This window comes from Drosophila rhopaloa, unplaced genomic scaffold (genome assembly GCF_018152115.1).
Source record: "Drosophila rhopaloa isolate 14029-0021.01 unplaced genomic scaffold, ASM1815211v1 contig_115, whole genome shotgun sequence".
Lineage (NCBI taxonomy): Eukaryota > Metazoa > Arthropoda > Insecta > Diptera > Drosophilidae > Drosophila > Drosophila rhopaloa.
In genome coordinates, this window is record NW_025334990.1 from 19,164,010 (window position 1) to 19,186,019 (window position 22,010).

The 22,010-nt window shown below is 44.8% G+C and overlaps 3 protein-coding genes across 5 annotated transcripts; 2 read left to right on the top strand and 1 right to left on the bottom strand.

Moving 5' to 3' along the window:
* The first annotated feature begins 152 nt into the window (after positions 1-152).
* LOC108039552 lies at positions 153-2,026 on the top strand. The gene is made up of 2 exons (XM_017116596.1): positions 153-440; positions 1,359-2,026. The coding sequence occupies exons 1-2, from the start codon at positions 420-422 to the stop codon at positions 1,737-1,739; spliced, it is 402 nt and encodes a 133-aa protein (XP_016972085.1). The 5' UTR covers positions 153-419; the 3' UTR covers positions 1,740-2,026.
* A 241-nt stretch (positions 2,027-2,267) lies between these two features.
* On the bottom strand, positions 2,268-4,916 carry LOC108039360 (venom protease). The gene is made up of 3 exons (XM_017116343.2): positions 4,476-4,916; positions 4,210-4,417; positions 2,268-3,285 (listed from the first exon to the last, which is right to left on the bottom strand). The coding sequence occupies exons 1-3, from the start codon at positions 4,735-4,737 to the stop codon at positions 2,667-2,669; spliced, it is 1,089 nt and encodes a 362-aa protein (XP_016971832.2). The 5' UTR covers positions 4,738-4,916; the 3' UTR covers positions 2,268-2,666.
* Positions 4,917-5,573: 657 nt separating this feature from the next.
* On the top strand, positions 5,574-21,947 carry LOC108047940 (dystrobrevin beta). 3 transcript variants are annotated; one of them, XM_017128368.2, is made up of 8 exons: positions 5,574-6,049; positions 16,837-17,198; positions 17,268-17,353; positions 17,418-18,250; positions 18,318-18,906; positions 19,173-19,352; positions 19,627-19,698; positions 19,987-20,414. In XM_017128368.2, exons 2-8 carry the CDS (start codon positions 16,864-16,866, stop codon positions 20,358-20,360), a joined length of 2,469 nt encoding a protein of 822 aa, XP_016983857.1. In that variant the 5' UTR covers positions 5,574-6,049; positions 16,837-16,863; the 3' UTR covers positions 20,361-20,414. The 3 variants fall into 3 exon arrangements, with proteins under 3 accessions (XP_016983857.1, XP_016983855.1, XP_016983856.1); XM_017128366.2 differs by lacking the exons at positions 19,173-19,352; positions 19,627-19,698; positions 19,987-20,414 and adding exons at positions 20,737-20,780; positions 21,041-21,947; XM_017128367.2 differs by lacking the exons at positions 19,173-19,352; positions 19,627-19,698; positions 19,987-20,414 and adding an exon at positions 21,041-21,947.
* The last annotated feature ends 63 nt before the right edge of the window (positions 21,948-22,010 follow it).

Consider the following 22,010-nt stretch of genomic DNA (forward strand, 5'->3'; position numbering starts at 1 on the left):
CAAACCCAAGCCCAAACCCAATTCCAAACCCTGGGAGGGGGGTGCGTTGAGCGAGCGCCGCGATATCGGCAACACTTAGCGAAACGCAGGTCGAAACCTGTTCGGCTTGCGAAGGCGTCGGGCCAGCCGTATAAAAGTGAATTGTGACAAAAATTCTGAACAGTTGAAGCGCACGCTCAGCGGCGATAGCATCGAGAATACAATACACAAATCAAACAGGCAGCACGGGCCAACAAGGTGTCAAGCGGTTATCAATAAAGACATCGTCCCGCGATTAACGATCCATCAGAACGGTTTCGACGTTCCGCGAGTGTCCAACGAATCTAAACCCCGCATCCGCGATTCCAATCGGAACCCCAAGTGACAAAGTGCCCCGGACAGGATACCCCACTCATTAAACGGCACCGTACTCAGCAGCAATGGTCGCGTTCACTTCACGAGTGAGTATTCTCGAGATCGGTATCGATACGATACGATCCGAAATTTATCAGCCAAAACACAGGCACAAAACACACTGAGAAACGTGTTTCGGCGATTAACATTTTCAACAAATTCACAAATTAAGGCTGCAAAACACTGCTCTAACGGACAGCGTACTCTGATTTTTTGCCGCCGGACAAGGCCAAACGCATTATCGAATCAAGTTATTCTATTTCTATGAGTTCGATCTTGTGATCATCATGAGGAAGTGTCACAAAGCGCTCTGCAGTGGGTCTTCGGCTGGTCAGCCATCCTGCTGGAAGCCTTGATACCGTTTACAAAGCCGAGCTCTTAGCCCTGAACCACTAAGCCAACCGGTTACAGTCTCTGCATCAGTCCGAATATCAGTCTCGATCCAGTCTCAGTCTCAGTCTCAATCTCAATCTCCTTCTGCGCGCTGCTGATTGAAATTAATTTGTTTTGTCTGCGGTTGAGGTTTTACATAACCCAAAAACCACCGAAAGAGTGCCATCCCTGCATTTAGCATATCGTGTGGGTGACTCATCTGGGTTTCCAGGAACAGTCCATTGGAATGGGCATCCGGTTCGGTGGCGCCTAGAGATCAGCTGGGTTCTCGGATCATGCTCGATGACGCCTACCGAATTCGAGACGTGCTCATGAATATTTTACGTGCGACTATAAATTAGATTTGATTGCGGTTATATCATTGACTTGGCCCGATCCTCCCCTGCACCCCACCACCTCCAGTTGGTTAATTTAAATTAATTATTGTATGCTAATTCGCAGCATAAGCGCTAAGAGCAGACAGGTTCTGGTTCTCTGGCACCGCTGGGTTCTGCCACTGGCCTCCAGCCGCAGTTCACACCTTCCAATGCCTCCGACTGACGGTTCCTTCTTCCTTGTTCCTCCATCCGCAGGTTTCCCCCCTGATCCTGATGTCCCTGATGGCGACGCTGGCCATGGCAGCTCCCCAGCTCCAGGAGGTCCCACACGCCCTGCTGGACATCGAGACGCCCAACCAGTTCAACTACGCCCCCTCCCCGCTGGCCCAGCCCGACAGCCTGAAGTCCAGGCCGTACTTCGACTTCCTGAGCACCCTGTACGCCCACGACACGGCCAAGACGAGCCTGTTCCGTCCGTATTCCGGTCGCCAGCGACGGGAGGTGCTCGACCGTCCGCGCAGGGCCATCGTGTTCCGGCCGCTGTTCGTGTACAAGCAGCAGGAGATTAGGAAGCAGGAGATCAAGGACAGGAACGCCCAGAGGCGCCACGACCTGAACCGCTTCACCCGGGTGTAGTCCTGCTGACCGCCCATCGAATACTCCAGTGTCCATCCAGCCAACCCGGGCGTTGGCCTCCTACAGGGTCCTCTAGCACTTAGCCACTTGCACTGTGTCCTAGCCTTAAGTATCTGCACTGCAGCACGACGAGAGCGCACTCATCGCTATATTATGTACGCCTACAATCCATTCGCACCGCCTCACCACCTCACCACCAACCACATCCTCGTAGATTAAGTCCAGATGTTTGTTACGCAACTTGTTATCGCGACGTTTGATTAAAGCTAACAAATCTGATTTTGATACGAGCGGAGGTCTCTTTTGGGGGAGGGGGGTTTATACAAGCTGTTATCGGATCTCATGTGACTGACTTGATATCTAGTTCTACTCCGATTGCACTTGAAAGTATATTAACCGGATCTTCAGTGACTTCTTGATCACTTTCACCAGGTTCAGGTTTTTATATTCCAATTGATTTCCATTTGAATTTAAGGATTGTGTATTAAAAGAATTCCATTATGCGCTACAGTAATGCGTGTATAAGGGTATTGTTTGTAGTCGTTAATGCCTTGTTTTATTATTAATATCATTTGATTTTAAGTTGAAGTGTTTTATGTTTTACCTTCAAGTAAGACAGAGGTACATAGGTGAAAATGCAATATAATGGCTTATAAAGTATAAGTATTGATAAAGTGAGAGTTTTTCTTTGAATAACCTATCAATATGCATATATATGAATAAGCTATTGTACATATTTATGAACATTATTTTAAGTTAACCACCTTTAAGAAAATAATATTCACTAAAAGCAGTACGATAACCCTTAAAGAGATGTTATACAGGATTTCGGCCATACAATATATTCATTCAGGATTAACCCAAAGAGCAGAGTTCTGTGGTTTCCTCTCATATAGAGTTGCAAACTATACTCATACACTTGGAGTCCTACTCTCCCCACACGATGTTCTCTATCCAGTCGGTGTAGAGGTGCACCTTGGTGTACACACTGGGGAGTCCCTGGGTGCCGCACACCAGTCCGTAGGAGGTGATGCCAATCACCTGCTTGAGGCAGGGGTACGCGGGGTGCGGGACGAAGACGGGTCCGCCGGAGTCGCCATAGCAAGTATCCGCACTGGTGTTCCGGGAGCCCGCACACAGTTGCGTTCGCAGGTCTACTTTGTGCCCCAGCCGCTGACTGCACTGCCGCTCCTCGAATCTGTCCAAGGTTACTTTCAGCAGATGCGAGGAGGAGTGCCCGCCCTCCGCGGTGGCGCCCCATCCCGCAGCTGTCACCTGAAGGAGGTCATTGCCACTGGTGGGTGGCAGGCAGGCGGGAGCCACGTACTCGGTCAGAGAGGACTCCCTGTCCAGTTCCACCAGGGCGATGTCGTTCCTGCGGCTCCCGGTGTCGTCGTCCTCGCCATATGCAGGATGTACCACGTAGTTGACCACCCGGAAGTCCTGCGGCTGGGCGTCATCCGAGCTGCTCTCGTAGTCCAGCTCTCCCAGTCTGACCACATACTTGGGTCCATCGTAATTGGGGTCCAGGCGCTGCTCCTTGGTTCTGGAAGAAGTCATTCCAAAGGATTATCAATTTATAAAAAAACATTTACTTTTCGCTGATGAAAATATATACAGAAAAGCAATTAATTTATACACATTTGGTTTTTTAAGTGTTTAAACTGGATAGAAACTAGGGGTAAGTCAATAAACAGGGAGTTTCCGCCTTCTGAATTCCATCTATTTCGGATTTTAAGAAAACCATGTTTAAAACATGATGTTTTTCTTGTCGCTTTTTATATAAAAAACAAACATTTTAAGACAAAATAAGTTATGGCGCAAACACAATAGCGTTGACGAAAAGATTTGTGTTGGCTAATTAGATGCGAATTTATGCAGCTATATTGTTAATTTTGAACTGAATTCCAAAAAAACAGATAAATAAGCAAGAGTTAATCAATTTTGTTATGCTCGGCTACTAATTAACTTTGTTGTGGTATTTTAACAGCTTATAAACTGTGAACTGATGTAAAACTGGGAAAGTAAATTGTAATGCACAACAATTAACTAAATTGATTTTTACTATAAGATCATAAAGATTAATTACTTATTAATAAAGATTATTTGAATAATAAAGATTATAAATAAGTAATTTATCTTTATAATTAAGTAACAGTTTTCCCCGAATTTAAGTAGCCCAATGTTTTCATAGATTCATAGATAGAACAAAAACTATAATAGTGCTGATAGATTTTTGTAAGATCAAGTTGTAAATAACGAACATTTTGGACAGTGTATCAAAAGGGTATCTCATGCTATAACTTTATCATTCTTTTCTGATATTTATTTAAACATATCACAAATATGGTAATGATTAGCCAGTTGTGGTATGCAGATTACCAATCACCAATTAATGTTTTAGTCAAGTACGTGTTTGCATGTGATTGGATGGCAGTTCTTTTCAATGGGGGGTGTGGATCCCACTTACTCGCTGGTCTCCAGGCAGTGGGCGGCGGTGAGCACGAACTTGGGGTGGATGAGGGTGCCCCCGCAGTCCCAGTCGATCTGCGGAGAGTCTTTCCCACGCTGCCCCAGTAGCGCCATGAAGGGGAATTCCCGGCCGGCGGCCTTGGCGCCTCCCACAATCAGCGGCGTGGAGCGGCAGGAAGCTCTTATCTCGTTATAGCGACGACATTCTGTGCAGCCAAAGATTAGGACAATAGTTTTATTGTATTTTTTCTGTGAACTACTGACCCTTCTCGAATCTTTTGAGCCCGGTGTTGACCGAAAATTGCTGCGACTGGCTGTGCATATAAATTGGCAGGGGACAGCATACGATGTCGTTGAACTCGTCGCAATATTTCACGGAACGTCCCATCGAAGCCAGGTTGAAAAATACGACCGGGCAGTCCGTGGCACTCAAATCTTTGCACTCTCCAGTTCCATTATCGCAGAATTCCGATGAAATAAAGGACACTATTCCGAAGAACAACAGAATCCCACACGCGACTTTCATTGCGCCAGCTGACCAATTTCAAACTGAACTCCCTATTCGAAACTAACAAACAGAAAATAACTGATAAGAATTAGACTCTCTTTCGGCAAACGAAGAGTTTAAAATTTTATTGAAAAGTTGATAATAATCTGAAGAGGGCAATGAATAATTGTTGCATCTTTCTGCAGCTTAAATTAATGTGTATATTTAAAAGACCAATTTAAATAACGAAACTTCAAGTGTGGCTGCTTTTGACTTTCTTAATATTACTTTTTTGAGTTTGCCGCCCAAGTTTAAAATTATTAAAACATTTTCCGCAAAACTAACATAATTGCTTTATTGAAGAAATGATTGATACTGATGATTTTACCGTAGACATTTTAAAAAAATCACTAGAATCAAAATAAATATTATAATTAATGCTTTTAACCGTAACTACTAGAAAAACTAAAGTTTAATATTTCATAAGTTTTTATAAATTCAACATAATTTTTGTACTCTGGAAAACATTTCATGGAAAAGCACAATTTTTTAGAAGGTAAACTATTTATTTTATAAACTTCTCTGCATAACCAAGAAAATGCATCGGTTGTGGCAGGTTAAGACCAAATAGGTATGTGCAACAAAATTTTTTATAAAATTGAATTACGCATAAAGGTAAATAAAACCTAAAAAAAATATTTAACTTAGTGTCACAGTTTTAAAGTATTTTCGCAAGTATTCACTATCAAAGTTTTCAACGAACAAGTGTTGCCATGTGTTTGCTTAGCAAAGTTCCCAACCAAACACAGTGGCCACCTTATGCATCACCATTTCGACTACAATTTATCGTGGTTTCACCACCCCTACATTTTTGTTGTTGTTGGTTCGTGGGTGTCGAGTCGAGAAGCAAACGGCGCAATGTGAATTTTGTGTAAACAAAATAGTTGATAAGATATTCGCACGGATTTACTCGGGAGTCGCGCGACATATTCTTTGTTGGCAAGCCCAGAAAAATTGCTGTATCGAGCGGCTAATTAAAGCCAGGCTTCAGTTCTTGCGCGCGTGTGTGTGTATGTGTTTTAGGCCCTCGAGCGAAGCCCAAAAAAAAAGAAGTTTTTCTGTTACCATATTTTTTACCAAGGGCCAAAGGGCGCAGCATCTCTGCTCTCTATCTATCTTTCTCTCTCTCTTAACCGTTAATGTGAGTTTCGCAACTCCAGTTATTGTGTTAACAGCAGGTGAAAAAATTAAACACAAAAAAACCAAAAGGAGTGAGGAGAAAGAACGGAGAAGAAGCAGCAAAGCGGACCAACAAAAGTGACGCATAAATAAAGGTTGCTAATTACAAAAGGTAAACAATCGAAATTCCCGAGCAGACATAACAATAGTAATAAAATGTAATGCAGATTTGTCAATCCGATTTTCCCTTTTGAATTGCGTAGTAGATTTGCACGATAACGATACCGAAAACCCAGATGAGTGACGCGTTGGCGACGCAGCGCAAAAAGTTCATTCATAAAAACCGTCTGGCCCCGCCCCCTTCGCCCCCAAAAGCCCCTTTTTACCGCCCTCACTTTCTGTGGTTGTCACTCGATTTTAGTTTACAAATATTGTTGTTGCCAGGTCTAGTAAGCCGCTTTGCTATCTGATGTACAAATAATACTGCGAATAGTAATTATCCACTTGTTTTTGGTTACGCCACGCCCCTATTTCATATTTTACTGTTAGGTCTACTGTATTAAAAAGTATTATTAAACTGTTTTGTAATGATACAATTCACAAAATTGTATTCCAAATTCAGTTGGTAATGTCTGTGACATTTTCATTTTAAATGAGTTTAAAGAACATTTTGTAAAATTTTTAATCACATTATATTTGATTGATATATTTATTAATATAAAAGACCTTTCCAAATCAATTTTATTTTACCGTATTCCTTAATTAATCAACCCTTATGCTCATTAAGATTACAACTGATACCGCCATATGTCAGGCGGTGGAATGATTAACTCGGCGAATAATTATTAGACTGCCGGGCTAATGAAAAGTCGCACATAACTTGATCCACGGGTCAGCCCATTTTATCGCTTATCGTTTTGGCCTTTTCCCCACCTTGGTCAATCAGAATATCGACGGGGAAAACAATAACAGGGAATTTATGGCGAGCATGTCGCCAAAATGGCAAAGTCAAGCAAATAAATACATACAAATAATAAAAAAACAATCAAAATAACTCGGTGACATCATTTTGACTAATCGCCAATTTTAGCATTTGAAAAACTGCGGCCTGTTCACCGGGTCCGCTTTCATGGGTGGGAAAGAGAGGGGAATAGGGCGGGAACTTCGAGTGGGAGTGAGAGGGCGGGAGGACGGGGCAGGTGCGCCAAGCCGAAGTTCAAAACGAAGCTCAAGCCCGAAGCCACTCGGCATTCCAAACACCTACAAGTCACAAATAGATCGACGCGGTATTTTGATGTCAGCGAATTTCACTTTCGAGACGTAGCGCAGATAATAATTACAACTTCTCGTATCTGTAATATCGCAGTAAACATTTTACACGATCTGGAAAAAGAGGGGGTAAAACAAAAATCTCATTGCTTTTATCGCAGAGCAATAAATCAAAGCCGACTCGTGGCCATATTTCTCGCAGCATATCTAAGTGTGCTTGAAATTTGCCAGATTTAAGTCGCTTAATTGTGCTGTTTTTACGACATGTTGAACTGTTAACAATCTTTTAATTTTACGATTACAAAAATAAAAAAATCAAAAAAAAGTTGATATGAATTGGTTTTAAGGGAAAACCACTTTAGAAACGTAGCCAGATTTCTGAAGGCTCTTCTTAGGAATAACAGCAAAACCAGAAGATGTAGCTAGCACAAATTTCATAAGCTTATGATGACCTAAAACCTGAAAATTTATTGACTTTTTATTTAATATTTTCTTATGTAAATTAATTTAATAGAAAATTTTATTTTAATCCAACTCCGACCAATATCTTAAAGCATTTATCGGCGTTTTGCTGATAACTTCCCCGCACCTTCGATCGGATTCAATTAACTCGAACATATTGCGGCTCATTAGGAGGAACATTCCAATCTGAAGACGGGGCAGCTTGATCTAGTTCACAGATACGGCGTGCACACGCATCCACACCCCACTAGTTATTTCGGTTAATTTTGATGTGTGCTAAGAACCACCAGTGAAGAGTATTAGGCAGCAGTGCTCCAGATCCCCAGATATTTCCGAGACTCTGCGCGCTGTACGATGTGCGATGTGCGACGTGCGATGGGCGACATCGGGTGGGTGGAAATGTGGAAATGTTGTGAAAAGCTAAATGAGGCGTGACATGAAAAAACGCAGGGAAACGAGAGCAAAGCGACAAACACCCGGCGCAGCATAGAAAACAAACAAAGTTGAGTGCGGCCACCCACAACATGACAGCAGCCACAACAATGGCAATAGAACTGCTGAAAAGGAGAACAAGAACTTGGGGCCCCGTAAATTCCAGCCACGGAGTAATTTCGGCCTAGAAAAACTGGCCAGTTGTCGCTAGAAGACAAAGGGAAAAACCAAGAGAGCGGAAATAAAAAGAATGTAGCTGGGGAGCAGCGCACAATTAACCCTTTCTTTGAAGTTGCCTCTTCCGCGGGCTGTGTCCACTGTGCTTTAATTAGTTTATGGAACAAGCGTCCCGGCTAACTGCAATAAAATTAATCGTTTATGCTGTAATCGCATTTAGCGGCGCCGACCTCCTTTCTTTCCCGGTTTCCCCGACTCCCTCAGATTCCCCCAATGCTCTCGTTTGATGTATGGGATGTATATCGAAAGCGACACCGATATTCCATAACCAAGGGGCAGTCATGTATGGGAATTCCATTACAGGGGATTGCTGGCGAATGAACCGTGAACCTGGTTATTTTTGGACCAAGTCACCCCACCAAACCCAAAGGACTAACCTTAATTGTTCGTGCTTTACAATCAATTTTGCTCAAGAAACCAGTTAACCGCTCACAGTAAAGTCCAGATGCCGCAGATACTCAGCAGCAGCAGCAGGATGATTGGCCACAGGATTGGCCACAGGACTGGCCACAGGACTGGCCACAGCAGCCAACTCCACTGTTGCACATTATGCAGCAGTTTGCCCTGCTTCGAGATTGACAAGATGAAGAAAAGCGGGAACCACAAGACGATCTACAACAGGGATCACGGGATGGTCCACAACAGCAGGATCCACAAGATGGTCCACAAGATGGTCCACAAGATGGTCCACAAGATGGTCCACAAGATGGTCCACAAGATGGTCCACAAGGTGGTCCACAACAACAGGGATCACAAGATGGTCCACACGATGGTCCACACGATGGTCCACAGGATGCACCACAGAAAGGATCACAGATGGGATTCCAGGATGGCCCACAACCACCGCCTCCACAACGGCCTCCATACGGGGAATCGCCGCAGCAGGGATCACAGAATGTGGAGCCAAAAGGTCCGTTTCCGCCACTCCAACCGCATCTTGTGAACCCCGAGTATTTCCCATAAGGACAATCCCCGCAGGCACAGTCCGGGTACGGTCCAATGTAGAACGGGTTGAACTTGCAGTGGCTGCACATGATCTCTGGCTAATATCGGGGGTCCATCAATGGGCAGGCACACAAGATCAAGGACTCACATTCTGGACTTTACTGTGCGCGGGCAGCGAGCTTCTTTATTTGGTAAAATTTCGTTAATCGCCTCGAACAATTGCTTAGTAATTTCCCATAAAACGCCAAAAGCCAACTAGACTGCTCGTAAATAAAGCATTGTATTGAACACACTGATCGACAGCGGTGGGGGTTAATATATGGCAATCGTTTCATCTGGCGCGTTTTGTTTGTAAACAATACTCATGGCTAATAAACATTTGCATCGAACTTCCGCTTTGAAAAAATTGGGAAAAATATTTTATATATTGTTTACGCCAGGGATATTCAATATATTTGAAAAGCATTTGTGGTTTTGCAGTTTGTTTATTTTTATTTGTTTGTCAAGTGATTGAAATCCACATGAGCGACTAATGATTTCATCTTTAATGTTAATACGAATACTTACTCAGTAATGTTTGGTTATTTTACAATTGGTTATTTGCAAGAGGTGGCCGATCCTCTTCCTTGATTTCTTTCATGCTCTTTTAACATGGTTACATCACCATTATGGCATTTTCCGAAGCCGCATTGATTGGTCAGAGTAGTCGTGGACAATGCCATTATGTGTGACAGTTGCATTTCAAATCTCATTATAGATTTATGCAAAATGTAAGCAGAAACGCCAAAGAAAGGCACCAGAATTGCAGACCTGCAGACTGCCCTACGATTTACATATGATGAGAGGGCTCAGAGGGGGTCTCTTGACCACTTCAGCCCTGGCCTGCATTGATTTGTGGGGCTTTCTTTGTCGTTTCCCTTTCCCGTTTCCCTTTTGCCGCAACCTCTTCGACTGGGATTCGATTTCCAATTCCACTCCCATTTCGATTGCAGTTTCAGTTGATTGACTTGACTTTTGTCGTGACATGCCGAGAGTTTCACCGTGCAAAAAAGGCAAATAACAGAAATTGCACAATTTCCAGCACCCAGACGAGTTCCGCCCGGGTTAGCTGAATATATATCTTATCGGCTACGGTCTGTTTGCTTTGCAGATCGTTATCAACGCTTGCGAGATAGTGGAACGCCATCCAAATGGATCGTGAAACGAGAAAAACTGCCCACACTAAATGTTTATTTTAATGTCTGTGGGGCTGCCCTTTGTTTCGTAAGAGATTCCGTGTGCGTGGGCAGAAGCCAAACTAGAAATTTTCCCATATTCGGTTACAACATCCAACCAAAAAACCCCCCACTTTTCAAACTTTTTAGTGGCTTTGTGCAAAACACTTTGGCACACTTTGAGCGACGTTCTGTCTGCTGATTCTCGACTCGTTTGGCCAATTAGCTCACCACTTACAACTGTTGCAGCTTGGGCTCGGAATTCTCGATTTGTATTGGCCTTAGTTTTCATTTTTCCCTTGCTTTTCCGCCGCAAAGCGCACGTTCATATGCCAAAAATAGGGCGTGACTCGGGTGATAAAGTGGAAAATATTTACTGCGAATCGTTTGCTCATCTGTGCTAATTATACAGGGGATTGTCATCGATGGATCATGTCTGTTGTCGAAATGGTTACGGTTGTCACACCCCGGGTGCTATATGTGCCTACCACCTGAGGGGTCTGATTGCATATCTCCCCTTCGCTGACTGCCATCAATTACGAGTTGCTTAGCTGAGAATTTGCATATTTCGAGAGGAATTTGTAACTCAACTGGCTGATTTTGTGTGGGCCAGTTGCATTTATTAATCTGTGGGCGGTGGGTGTCAATTGCAGGTGCAGGTCATTTACCAAATGGAATAGTTAATGATGTAGTTTATATCACCGAATATTAATTTACCTTCAGGGGAATTGTGGCTTCTTCGCTCGATTTCCTACGATTGTTTGTAGAACACAATAGGCTAATTATGCAACAAATTGAGTAAAGATTTATTAAAGCTTTTTTTATAAATTCCATTAGATTTTCCAAAGGTCATTTTTAATTTGTTTAATTGGCCAAGTTAAACTTTCTAAAACTTGATTAATAATTGAGAACAAGGTTGTTGATTAAAGCACTGAGTCATGTCATATATAATGCGAAATAGTAATGGTTGGTGCACATTTTCTTTAGTGAGAAAAAAAAGGTATAATTTTAGTACCCCATCTGCCTGCCAATTTCAATATCACATTCAGCTGACTGTTTAAGTTTAATGCAATCAAAGTCAGACTTGCATTGTGTCTTCGTTCATCAAGGCAAATCAAGAGGGCTTTATCTGCACCCTGACCTTGGCCAGGTGGCTCTGGGCAAACACGATCCAGGTGGGGCCATCGTCTCCATTGCTGTCAGCACTTTCTTAGCCACCTGCTCGGCGAGTAAAGAGCCGACAGGTAAATCCCCGAGATCTGAGGATTGCGGCCACAGTAAACCTCCTTTAGAGTGCGTCAGCTGCCACTACAACTTCAAACAAAGCGTCTCGGCTCCGATTCTTAAGCTCTTCGGTATACACTTCATCCACCTGCGTCCTCGGTGGCTCAATCCCTTTGGAAATCCTTGAGCGGCGACAACTAATGGCGCTTTGTGGTGCCTTGGAATGTGCATTTCGCTCTTGCCTTCGCCAGTTGAGTTGTAGTAAGTGGCACAGACCCAGAACAGAGCCCCCGCTCCCAGAGGCACCACCGCCCCACTTCCTTGCTGCCCCTTTCCCTTACCCATTCCCACTGCCATTCCCTTCCTGCATGCTCCCATTACGAGCTGTACACATAATTACTCCGCTTGCGCATTCTGACGAGGCTGATGACAGTTGCCTCGTCTAACTGGGACACCACTTCCTTCCAGCAGGAGAGGTTCCCTTTCTGGTTTGTGCCCAGCTTTTGTTGTGTTCATGGACTAATTTTGTTTGGCTTTGCTGGTTGGTAGCACGGTGAGAAAAATACCATAAATGTTTCTAATAGTATTTTGTATAAGCTAAGTTAACAATAAACAGTATTTCAATGTTAGCCTGGCTCTGATCTACTTGGGGATTTGTTTTATTGTAATGGTTTCATTGTTCTACTTATGATAGAAGTTATTGTAACTGGCCATGAAATCATTCTGATTAACTAACTTATTAAATTCGCAGTTTATAGTTGAACACTCTTATTAATAGCTATTTTATTGTACATATTGTTATGATGATTTTTTCTTGTGCATAAGTGAGCCCAGCCGAGTTATGTTCCCTTGCAGGCCCATCAATTATGCCAAATGGAGCATATGCACATCCACTGTTGGCTCAATTTTTCAATTAACTTGGATAGTTCCAGTTGGCCTCACCTTTGGCCATTTTTCGAGCCTGGACCTGGACAAAAGGTTATTGCCTCTGCGATTTCTGCTGATCAATTCGGCCAGACATGCAATCTCCTGTCCCGCTGTTGCTGCAAAAACGGAAAAGTCGGAATTAACACGAAATAAATCCCGATCTCCCCCTCGCTCTGAAATTGCAAATTATGTGCCCAGTTATCATCGTTGGAGTCGGTTGTTTGGCTTTGATTTCCCTGGCACGCAAATGGCATAAAACAGCAGCACCCCGGACTCACAGGACTCAGCAGAATTCCCAGGACACGGAGGACTTTCCAACTGAAACTTGTTTAATTTCTGTTTTGCGGGAAAAGCGCACGGCAAAGGGAAATGTGGAAGTGGGGGAAACTTTGATGCAGGTCCTGGACACGCTATCGTCCTCGTCCTTGTTGCTATTCATATTCCATCCATGCGGTTTCTCCGCTTTGCTCGTCGCTTATTTTCCCTATTTCTTTTTTTTCTTTGAGCTCAGTTAGTAAATTGAGCATCAACGTGAGCTCCGGCTGACTTACCTGTCCCTGGAGTTCCTTTTGGGTTCACTTGGGGTCACCGATGCAGGTGATGGATGGTCGGATGGCTGGGTATTTGGACTGCTGATTTAAAGTTCCTGTTGCAGAAGGAAAACCCTATCCACTTTTGCTGATATGCTAATTAAATGGATTTATTCTTTTGTTGTTTAATGGTTAGAAAGGGAATATTTTGACCAGACCTACAAGAAATTGAAAAGGACAAGAACAGCTTAAATTTAATGGAGACTTACACAATTGAGTCATTAAAGATTTTGAATTAGAATTAAACCAGCAACTGGTAGGCTTTTAACACAATCAGCATTAAAATGGCCTGGCAGTTTTGTTGCTTGAACATTGTTATTTGTGTAAGATCTGATCGACTTGTTTTCTCTTTTCCATTTAATTAACGATATTGCAAGCCGCCCAGAGCTTATCTAACAGCATACAAATGTTTTGCATTCAGAGCTCTCCTACACGAACTGCTGTCGATAAATGCTGACCTCATTTTTTAAAATACATTCGTATTTAAATAAAATTTATACACGTATATATAAGTATGATTTTTGCTCTGCCGCCGCTGTATCACATCATTCAGTTCGACCCATTTCACATTTGAGGCCAAACTTAAGCCTGAGTTCAATCGCAAATTGCAGTCTGCCGGTAATGAGGTTCCAAACCGAGTTTAATGACTTCAACTTAAAGTTCTTCGTCAATTTGCCTTCAAAAGTGTCGTCAGCAGGAGTTCCAATTAGAAAAGTTTTCCCAGCTGGCTGCTTATTTAAATGGGAACATGTAAATGCCAGTAAAAATATAAACAATTGACAAAACAAATATGTAAAACAAGTAAGCAATCTGCATGAATTGAGATGCTGGCTGACCACAACAAAAGCTGTCAACAATTGGGGTTGCAATTGGGTAAATCCCCGATGAACAAGGAGGTGTTTGGGACTCTTGCAATGGAATTTAATATTCTGTCGGCACGGTAAAAAAAGAGAATTCTTAGTGCAGAGATATCTGAGTGACACGAATAGGGCTGCAGCCCCTAGCCTCCATAACCCCCTTTATGTACACTGGGAAAAAAACATCGTTTCTTTCTTAAATTTTATATTTCAAGCTCGTCGATAAGTAATTAAGTCATTTTCCAGTCAAGAAAGTTCTAGTTAGAGAAGTTCATCAGCATTTTATCTTTATTGTTATATTGTTACATCTAACATTAACAAATTTAAGCCCATTTCAACTTCTGGAGTCCATAACATTACCAAATTTCATCCGATTCCAAAGTGGCATACCTCGTACGACTCGTGTTTTGATTCTAAAAAAATCTGCAATCAAATTTGTCCCTTTTAAGTTTTCGCTGACTTGAAAAAAGGGGTCCCCTAATTGGACTTCCAGATTCCATAACTTTATTAAGTTTAATCCGCTTCCAAAGTGGCATACCTCTTACGACTCGTGTTGTGATTTTCTAAAAATCTGCATTCAAAATTTTTCATTTAACGTTGATCAACATTTGGACCCATTTTCATGTTAGTTATTTCTAAGTTTTCGCTGACTTGAAAAAAGGGGTCCCATAATTGGACTTCCAGATGCCACAACTCTACCAAAATTTATCCGATTCCAATGTGGTATACCTCTTACGACTCGTGTTGTGATTCTCAAAAAATCTGCATTCAAAATTTTTCATTTAACGTTGATCAAAATTTGGACCCATTTTCATGTTGGTTATTCAAAATTTTTCGATGACTTAAAAAAAAGGGTCTAATTTTTGTAAAAGCTGCAAGTCAATATAAACTGCCTTCATTAAGTCATATTTTTAAAGCTAAAAAAATTTATAATTCAGGCCGTTTTCGTTTACTATTTTATTTCGTGTGTGTATAATCGGTGGGTGGCCACTTGGCAGACGCTCATGCGAGGAGCAGCAGGATGTCAACGCTCTGGGCGAGTAGTGGTACAAAACTGCAGCAGCCGCTGGCAATGCGGAATTCCCATCCTCATCCTCCGAACTCCTTCTCCTGTCCACTAAACTTATTCAGCCAGGTCTTGTTGCATACTTTTGAGCGCAAATGTTTGCAGAGCATTCGCTTCGTGCCCCAAGAATTTGTGAGTGTGCGACTGTGAGTGCGGGTGTGTGGGTGTGTGAGTGTGTGCGCATATTTATATATGTCCTCACGGCTGTTGTTGCTCTATTTTCGTGTGGCCAAGTGGTGGAGGAAAACCAGAGGAACGCTGGGGAACGTCATATGACTCATCATCTCAATCTCCAAACATTCGGCCTTCCATCTCGACACTGAGAAAAATATATTGTAAATGCGACTTGCAAATTAGAAGTTATAATTGTTTGTTAACTTACTGGGATAGTGTCTGACAAATAATGTGTTTTTGAATTTTAGTTATAGTTTTAATAACAGGCGAACCGATGAGAGTTGTTCTTCAACTACTTCTTGGCAACCAAGAATGATATCAAATCAGATAGCACCACTCTTCGTAAATCTTAAGTGCACAAAGTTCTTCTCCCAGTGCATTCCCATTCCCACCGTCAACTTCATCATCTCAGCTCCAGTTCCATTCACAGTTTGCAGTTTGTAAATTGAATTTCAGTTCGGGCGACCCCGCTCACTGCCTTTTGCCCGCCTTGTAATAACACTATCATTTAGTTGACAGAGGGCAGCAGGAAACAGGAAGCGGCATTTAAATGAGAATGCTTGTTTAAATTGGCCAGCTCTGGATGATGAAAGGACGTGGCATCACATATGATGGCATTGTGTGACAGAAATGGAAACCAGAGCCGCACAGAAAAGTTCCCTGATTATTCGTACGATTCGAATGATGACTCAGAGATGTCTACTTGCTTTTTTCCAAGGACATTTTTTTTTTGCTCCCACTCGTGAAAGATGGAAAATCAATTGCGAAAACTTGGGAATGAGAAGCGTGATGCGACAGCAACTTCTGAAGTTGTCGACACCCTTCTGGCGTGGAATTATGCTTCAAGGATATGACGAGGATGCTCCACCGGAAGAAAGGGGAGCTGCGGGGCATACTTGTCGATTAATTGGACTGGCAAAGCGGTTTATGCGAGAGCAAAAACTTTTAGCGCGTAGGCGGATTATTAAATTCGCTTTGTTTCAGTAACTAGCTGCGGGATGGGCGGCGGGGAATTCCCGGCTGTCTCCCCGGATTGCTCACTTCCTCTTCCGGCGATTGCCGCCAGCAGGGATGCACCAACACCAACACCAGACAATGCTATCACACTTGGAAAAACTCTAGACACAGAAATGCGTGCTGCTTATGATTAGTAGACCCCTGATAGACTGATTATAATGCAGACATGAAATGACATTGGCATTGGTTACCCACTTCGGAGTGAGTTCCATTTTAGAATGCATAATCTTTTATTAATTCCTCTGATACAATCTGAAACCAAGGCTCTTAGCTACCTTTTGATATTTAAAATCCCCAGTGCATCGATACGAGTTAGTCGAAGCCAGACGCCGAACACAATGGGACGTGTAAAAGGGTGCAGAATGCAGAGAATAGCATAGAATGGATTCCCCATTCAGGCAGAGGATCCCACTGCGGTGGCTGTTAAGGGCACTGTGCACTCAGCATTCCTACTCCCAATCCCCCACCACTGACCCACTTGCTGCAGAACTATTACTATTTACGATTATCCATACTATAATGCATATGCTTTAATTAAATTGCAGGCAAATCGGCATAACAGAGTATCAGGAATGGAGCTGGAGCCGCGTGTGGCCATCCTGCAGGACCTGCGCCTGCAGACCTTCGACTCCATTCGATTCGCCTCCTACCGCACGGCCTCCAAGCTGCGCTACATACAGAAGTCCACGAACCTCCATCTGGTGGACATTTGGAATGTGATCGAGGCGTTCCGCGAGAACGGGCTCAACACCCTGGAGCCGCAGAGCGAGGTGAGCGTGGCCAGGCTGGAAACCCTGGTCTCCTCGCTGTACCACAACCTCAACAAGCGCCTACCCACCGCCCAGCAGGTGCCCGTGGACTCGAAGGCGGGTCTGCTGCTCAACTGGCTCCTGGCCGCGTACACAAGGTGAGTGCACCGAATTCCCCGCAATGTCTAAGTCCCATTTAATGTCTAAACCCCCTTTTCCTTCCGCAGTGATAACTCGGGCAAGATTCGCGTGTTCTCCATCAAGGTGGCCCTGGCCACCATGTGCTCCGGCAAGCTGGTGGACAAGCTCAGATGTGAGTAGCATTCGAGTACCGATGGAATCCGTGAACGCATGACTCAACCCCTTCCCTCCCACAGACATATTCTCGCAGATCTCGGACGGCGCTGGCCAGCTGGTGGCCTGGAAGCTGGGCGAGTTCCTGCGCGAAGTGCTGGCCCTGCCGGCGGCCGTGTACGAGTCGCCCACATTCCACTACAAGGAGGGGCTCGAGGAGGAGATCTTTCCGGCCGAGAACAAGGTGACGGTGAACGACTTTATGGCCACGCTGATGTCCGAGCCGGGGCCGTCCTGTCTCGTCTGGCTGCCGCTGGTGCACCGGCTGGCCACCGTGGAGACCATTGTGCATCCGACTGTCTGCTCTGTTTGCCACAAGGAAAACTTCACCGGGTTTCGTTATCGCTGTCAGCGGTGTCACGCCTACCAGTTGTGTCAGGAGTGCTTCTGGCACGGCAAGACATCGCTGAACCACCAGAACGATCACGAGGTCAAGGAGTACTCGAGCTACAAGTCGCCCAGCAAACAGATCGGCCACTCGCTGCGCAAGAGCTTCCGCTGTGTGCCCGAGAAGACGGTGCAGGTGCTCCCGCGCTTTCCCGACCAGCCGGAGAAGACGCTCAACCTGTCGCACATCGTGCCGCCCTCGCCGCTGCCCTCACACAACGGCTTCTCGGACCCCTCGGGCCTCGTACATGGCCACCATGGCCCGCATCCGCATCCGGGCCTCCCGGGCCAGCACGGCCTCTTCGATCGCTCCAGCACGCTCGACTCGCGGGCCACAGGCCGCAGTCTGGACAGCGCCAGCGGCACCGCCGGCACCACCATGTCCCGCGTGGCCGCCGCCTCCGCCAACGACGAGGAGCACCGCCTGATCGCCCGCTACGCCGCCCGACTGGCCCAGGAGAACAGAGCGGTGAGGGGGCCAAACGATTGTCCAATTTGTACTCGCTAATCTAATCTAATTCGTGTATCCTTGGTAGCCCTCCAACTTGCCCGACAGTGCTACCCCCATCGGCACGGACAACTCGCGGGCCCAGCGCGAGCTGATTGCCCAACTGGAGTCCAAGAACAAGGAGATAATGCGGGAGATAGCGCGACTGAGGCGTCAGCAGGAGACGGAGCAGATGGCCCCGGAGAACCCGGCGCTGATCAACGAGCTGCGGGCCTTGAGGCAGCGGAAGGGGGAACTGGAGGGTCACCTGGGTGCCCTGCAGGACTCGCGGCGGCAGCTTATGGAACAGCTGGAGGGGCTGATGCGCATGCTGAAGAACCAGCAGACCGCCTCGCCGCGCTCCACGCCCAACTCGAGTCCTCGCTCCGGCAAGTCCCCACCCATGCCCGGAGGAGCTGGTATCCTGGGCACCTCGCCCATGAGTGCCCTGCACGCCCAGCAGATGCAGCAGCATCCCATGGCCGGGGGAGGAGTCAGGGCCACCCAGCAGCAACTCCTCCAACAGCAACAGCAGCAGCAGGCTCACGGACATGGTCCATTCAGCCAGAGCCAACTGGAGCAGCTCAACCAGATCAGCAGCGACATGCGCAGCGCCTTCGCCGCCAACGGAAGTGCAAGTGAGTAGGGATTAGAGGGGGCGGGATGACCCATGGGATACTTTGCGGATAGGCTCGGTTATGTCCAAATTTTGAGATCCCTTGTGCAATTGGCTAACGCGAGAGAATAGGCCTAAGTTCAGACAGATATTAATCGTATACTCCGCTCAACAATGCGGTTACACCGCCAAACACACACCCGAAAACTGAAATCACCTGACCAACCACCAAATCACACGCTGTCACACCCAAAACACACTCGTTTCTTGATCGCTTCGCCTTCGCAGCGCCACCGCCAATGCGCACCACCACTGCCACTGCCAATGTCAGTGCCATTCCCAGCCTCAATCCGATTCAGAATCCGAGTCAGAATCAGAATCAGAATCCGAATCCCGACGCGGAGCTCAATGAGGCCGCCGACCATCTAACGTCGGCCATTTCCCACATGGTCAGCGACCTGAACGCAGGTAAATCGTTGGATTCCATCCCATCCTTCCAATCGCTTTCGCTTCCGAATCTGCAACCGCAACTGCATCTGCTGCGCCTGCGCCTGCTCCTGCTTCCCAAAAAGATGCTCGTGAATGGTGGTCTGCACTGCACCAGCACGTAGTTTTCGTAGTAGCACCGCTTCTAGAGCCACCCGCCACACACAATCCCTGCTCCAAAATGGAATGTTTCACTCTGTGCTTATCCGTGTTCTTTTTCGGTGTGCGTATTGTCTTGGGTCTCGCCGTTTTCCAGGACGGGGAAGGGCGTATCAGGGGCCCCAGCAGACGAGCTCGCTGCCGCAGGCTCGCTTCATCATGCCACTGGGTAAGTTGTCCCGGGCCGCAGCGATCCGACCCTCCTCCTCCTGCTGGTTCCCACTTCTCTAAGCGACCTCTTTTCCGTTTTCGTTTTCTTCGTTTTTCTCGAACCGTTTGATTTTAGATTATTTCCCCAATAGACGGCAAAAGAAAAAATGCTGCAAATATTGAGCTCCTCCCCGTTTGGTTAGTTGCCCCTTATAATTTTCGCTAATTTCTTCTGTATGTCCAATCGGGGGACCCTGTCCATCCAATAAACTACCAAAAAAATGAAACACCCCAAACACCGATTAAGAATTCCGGCACATCGAGGGCGGCGAGTCCGAGGGCTCGAGTCAGTGCGAGTGCAACGATTGCGAGTGCGGGGAGTTCGAGGAGGTGTTCCGCACCGACGAGGACCTCGAGTGCGAGGGAGCTGCAGCTCCCTACGGGGATCCCTTCACCCCGTACTCCACTAGCGCTCCCGACGAGGACCTCTTCGACTACACTTTCGGGCAGGGCGAGGAACAGTCGCAGGTGAACCGCATCCTGGGCTACCGGAACCACCCGGAACTGTTCATCGACGATGACCAGGCCGGTTTCCCGGCGCTGCACGAGATCGGTGAGACAATCGATGAACTGCAGCTGATCATGCACGCTTATATCATGAAGTATAGTCTGAATATATAAAGTGTTCGACGTAGGTTACCAGTTACCAGTTACCAATATATACTCTCCGATCAGGTAAAATATGCCAAATCTACTGCCTCTAGACCATTCTAGCTCGCTCGATTCATGACTCCACTCCACCGCAGGTAGACCTCTAGTCGGGCCTATATCTTCTCGAATAGTTATTTCAATAGTACTCCTATATAGCTCATCAACATCGCTGCACTCTAAATCGCCTCTCTATCTCAAACTCAATCTCAATCTCAGTCAGTCCATCCTAGTTAGACTCTAGATTCACGTTGGCTGCTTGACTCAAAGGATTCGAATAAATTGTCTGACTTTGACTTCTGCCTTTAATGTTACTACAAATGTTTACCGCAACCTTGATCAATTTCAGATTTCGACGAATCTCAATCGTATAACCAAGAGTGGAACGAAAAGGTAAAGGATTTCGCCACGAAATCCTGCTCACTGTTGATCTAGATGTTGTTTTGCCGTTGTCTATCCTTATTTATATTCTTCCTCTGTACATGCACTCGTAAACCAAAATAAACAATCTATAAATCTATATCCTGTAGCTAGTGTAGTGGTTGCCACTTTTCGATTGCCCTTGCATGCCAGTGACTTTAACTTGAGTACGATTAAATCGAAATACTCGCCTAATAAGTTGATTAAAACTATACTTGTATCTGATTCCACAGGCAAATGCGAATAGCCAATGGCAGGAGCAGTTTGCACAATGGAGTCTTAATTCGCAGAAGAACTAAGACTTCGCCAGTGGACCAGTGGAAACCGCAAGACTGGGAGCATCCGGAGGCCGCTGAACAGATGAAGACGAACTCTCGCTTAGTTTTTTACCTTACACTTACTCATATGTTGACTTAGAGCAATTTATTTATTGATTATTTTATTGAGACGTAGCCTACACTACCTTAATCATTATAATTTAAACTTTGAGGATTGGTATCTACACAGTAACATGTATGTAAACGTACATAAATATTGATATATATATAAAAGCAAAGTATATAAATATAGCTGGTAAGCAAGACTTGCAGTTGCACTGCTCTTCGAAGTCGCAAAATCGATTGAATCTCGTTTAAACTTTTATGATCGCACTGCTAAAGGCGATGGCGTTTTAATTTTAGGTTTCCGCGATTTCATAATTGGCTTTTAGATTTTGTAAGCGCCCGCTCCAGCGGTTATTTATTACCATGAAACCTAACAAATTGAAAATCAAATCACGTAATGCATAATACAAATACGATATAGACATTTACATATTATGTACTTAATAACTAGCAACTTGTTGAGAACCTAAAATCAAATTCTAAATGCTAAACATTATACACTTTGAGATACGATAAAGTCGACAACTATTTGAGCCACAATAAAACCCCATGTTAAACACTAAATTGAAAAAACTAAACACGATTTATATATTATCCATTTATAATATGCATTCATACACAAAAAGTTATACCATATAATCGTAACGGCATAAAGCACGAGATAGAGAAAATCCGACATTTATAGAACTTATACTAACTACTGAATAATATTACAAAAGAGAAAACTAAATAAAAAGGCATTTTAAACAATCACAAATATGCAGTTTTCATGTTTAATTTTAAAATGAAGTCTAACTGCAATTGGAACTTGAAAGTTTAA

Excerpts from the sequence above, each read along its gene's own strand:
- LOC108039552 (XM_017116596.1), top strand. The coding sequence starts at position 420 with ATGGTCGCGTTCACTTCACGA. Across the intron at positions 441-1,358 it reads TGGTCGCGTTCACTTCACGA|GTTTCCCCCCTGATCCTGAT; the intron begins GTGAGTATTCTC and ends CTCCATCCGCAG.
- LOC108039360 (XM_017116343.2), bottom strand. The coding sequence starts at position 4,737 with ATGAAAGTCGCGTGTGGGATTCTGTTGTTCTTCGGAATAGTGTCCTTT. Across the intron at positions 4,418-4,475 it reads GCTCAAAAGATTCGAGAAGG|AATGTCGTCGCTATAACGAG; the intron begins GTCAGTAGTTCA and ends TTGGCTGCACAG. Across the intron at positions 3,286-4,209 it reads CACTGCCTGGAGACCAGCGA|AACCAAGGAGCAGCGCCTGG; the intron begins GTAAGTGGGATC and ends GACTTCTTCCAG.
- LOC108047940 (XM_017128368.2), top strand. The coding sequence starts at position 16,864 with ATGGAGCTGGAGCCGCGTGTGGCCATCCTGCAGGACCTGCGCCTGCAG. Across the intron at positions 17,354-17,417 it reads GCTGGTGGACAAGCTCAGAT|ACATATTCTCGCAGATCTCG; the intron begins GTGAGTAGCATT and ends TCCCTCCCACAG. Across the intron at positions 19,353-19,626 it reads GGTCAGCGACCTGAACGCAG|GACGGGGAAGGGCGTATCAG; the intron begins GTAAATCGTTGG and ends GCCGTTTTCCAG.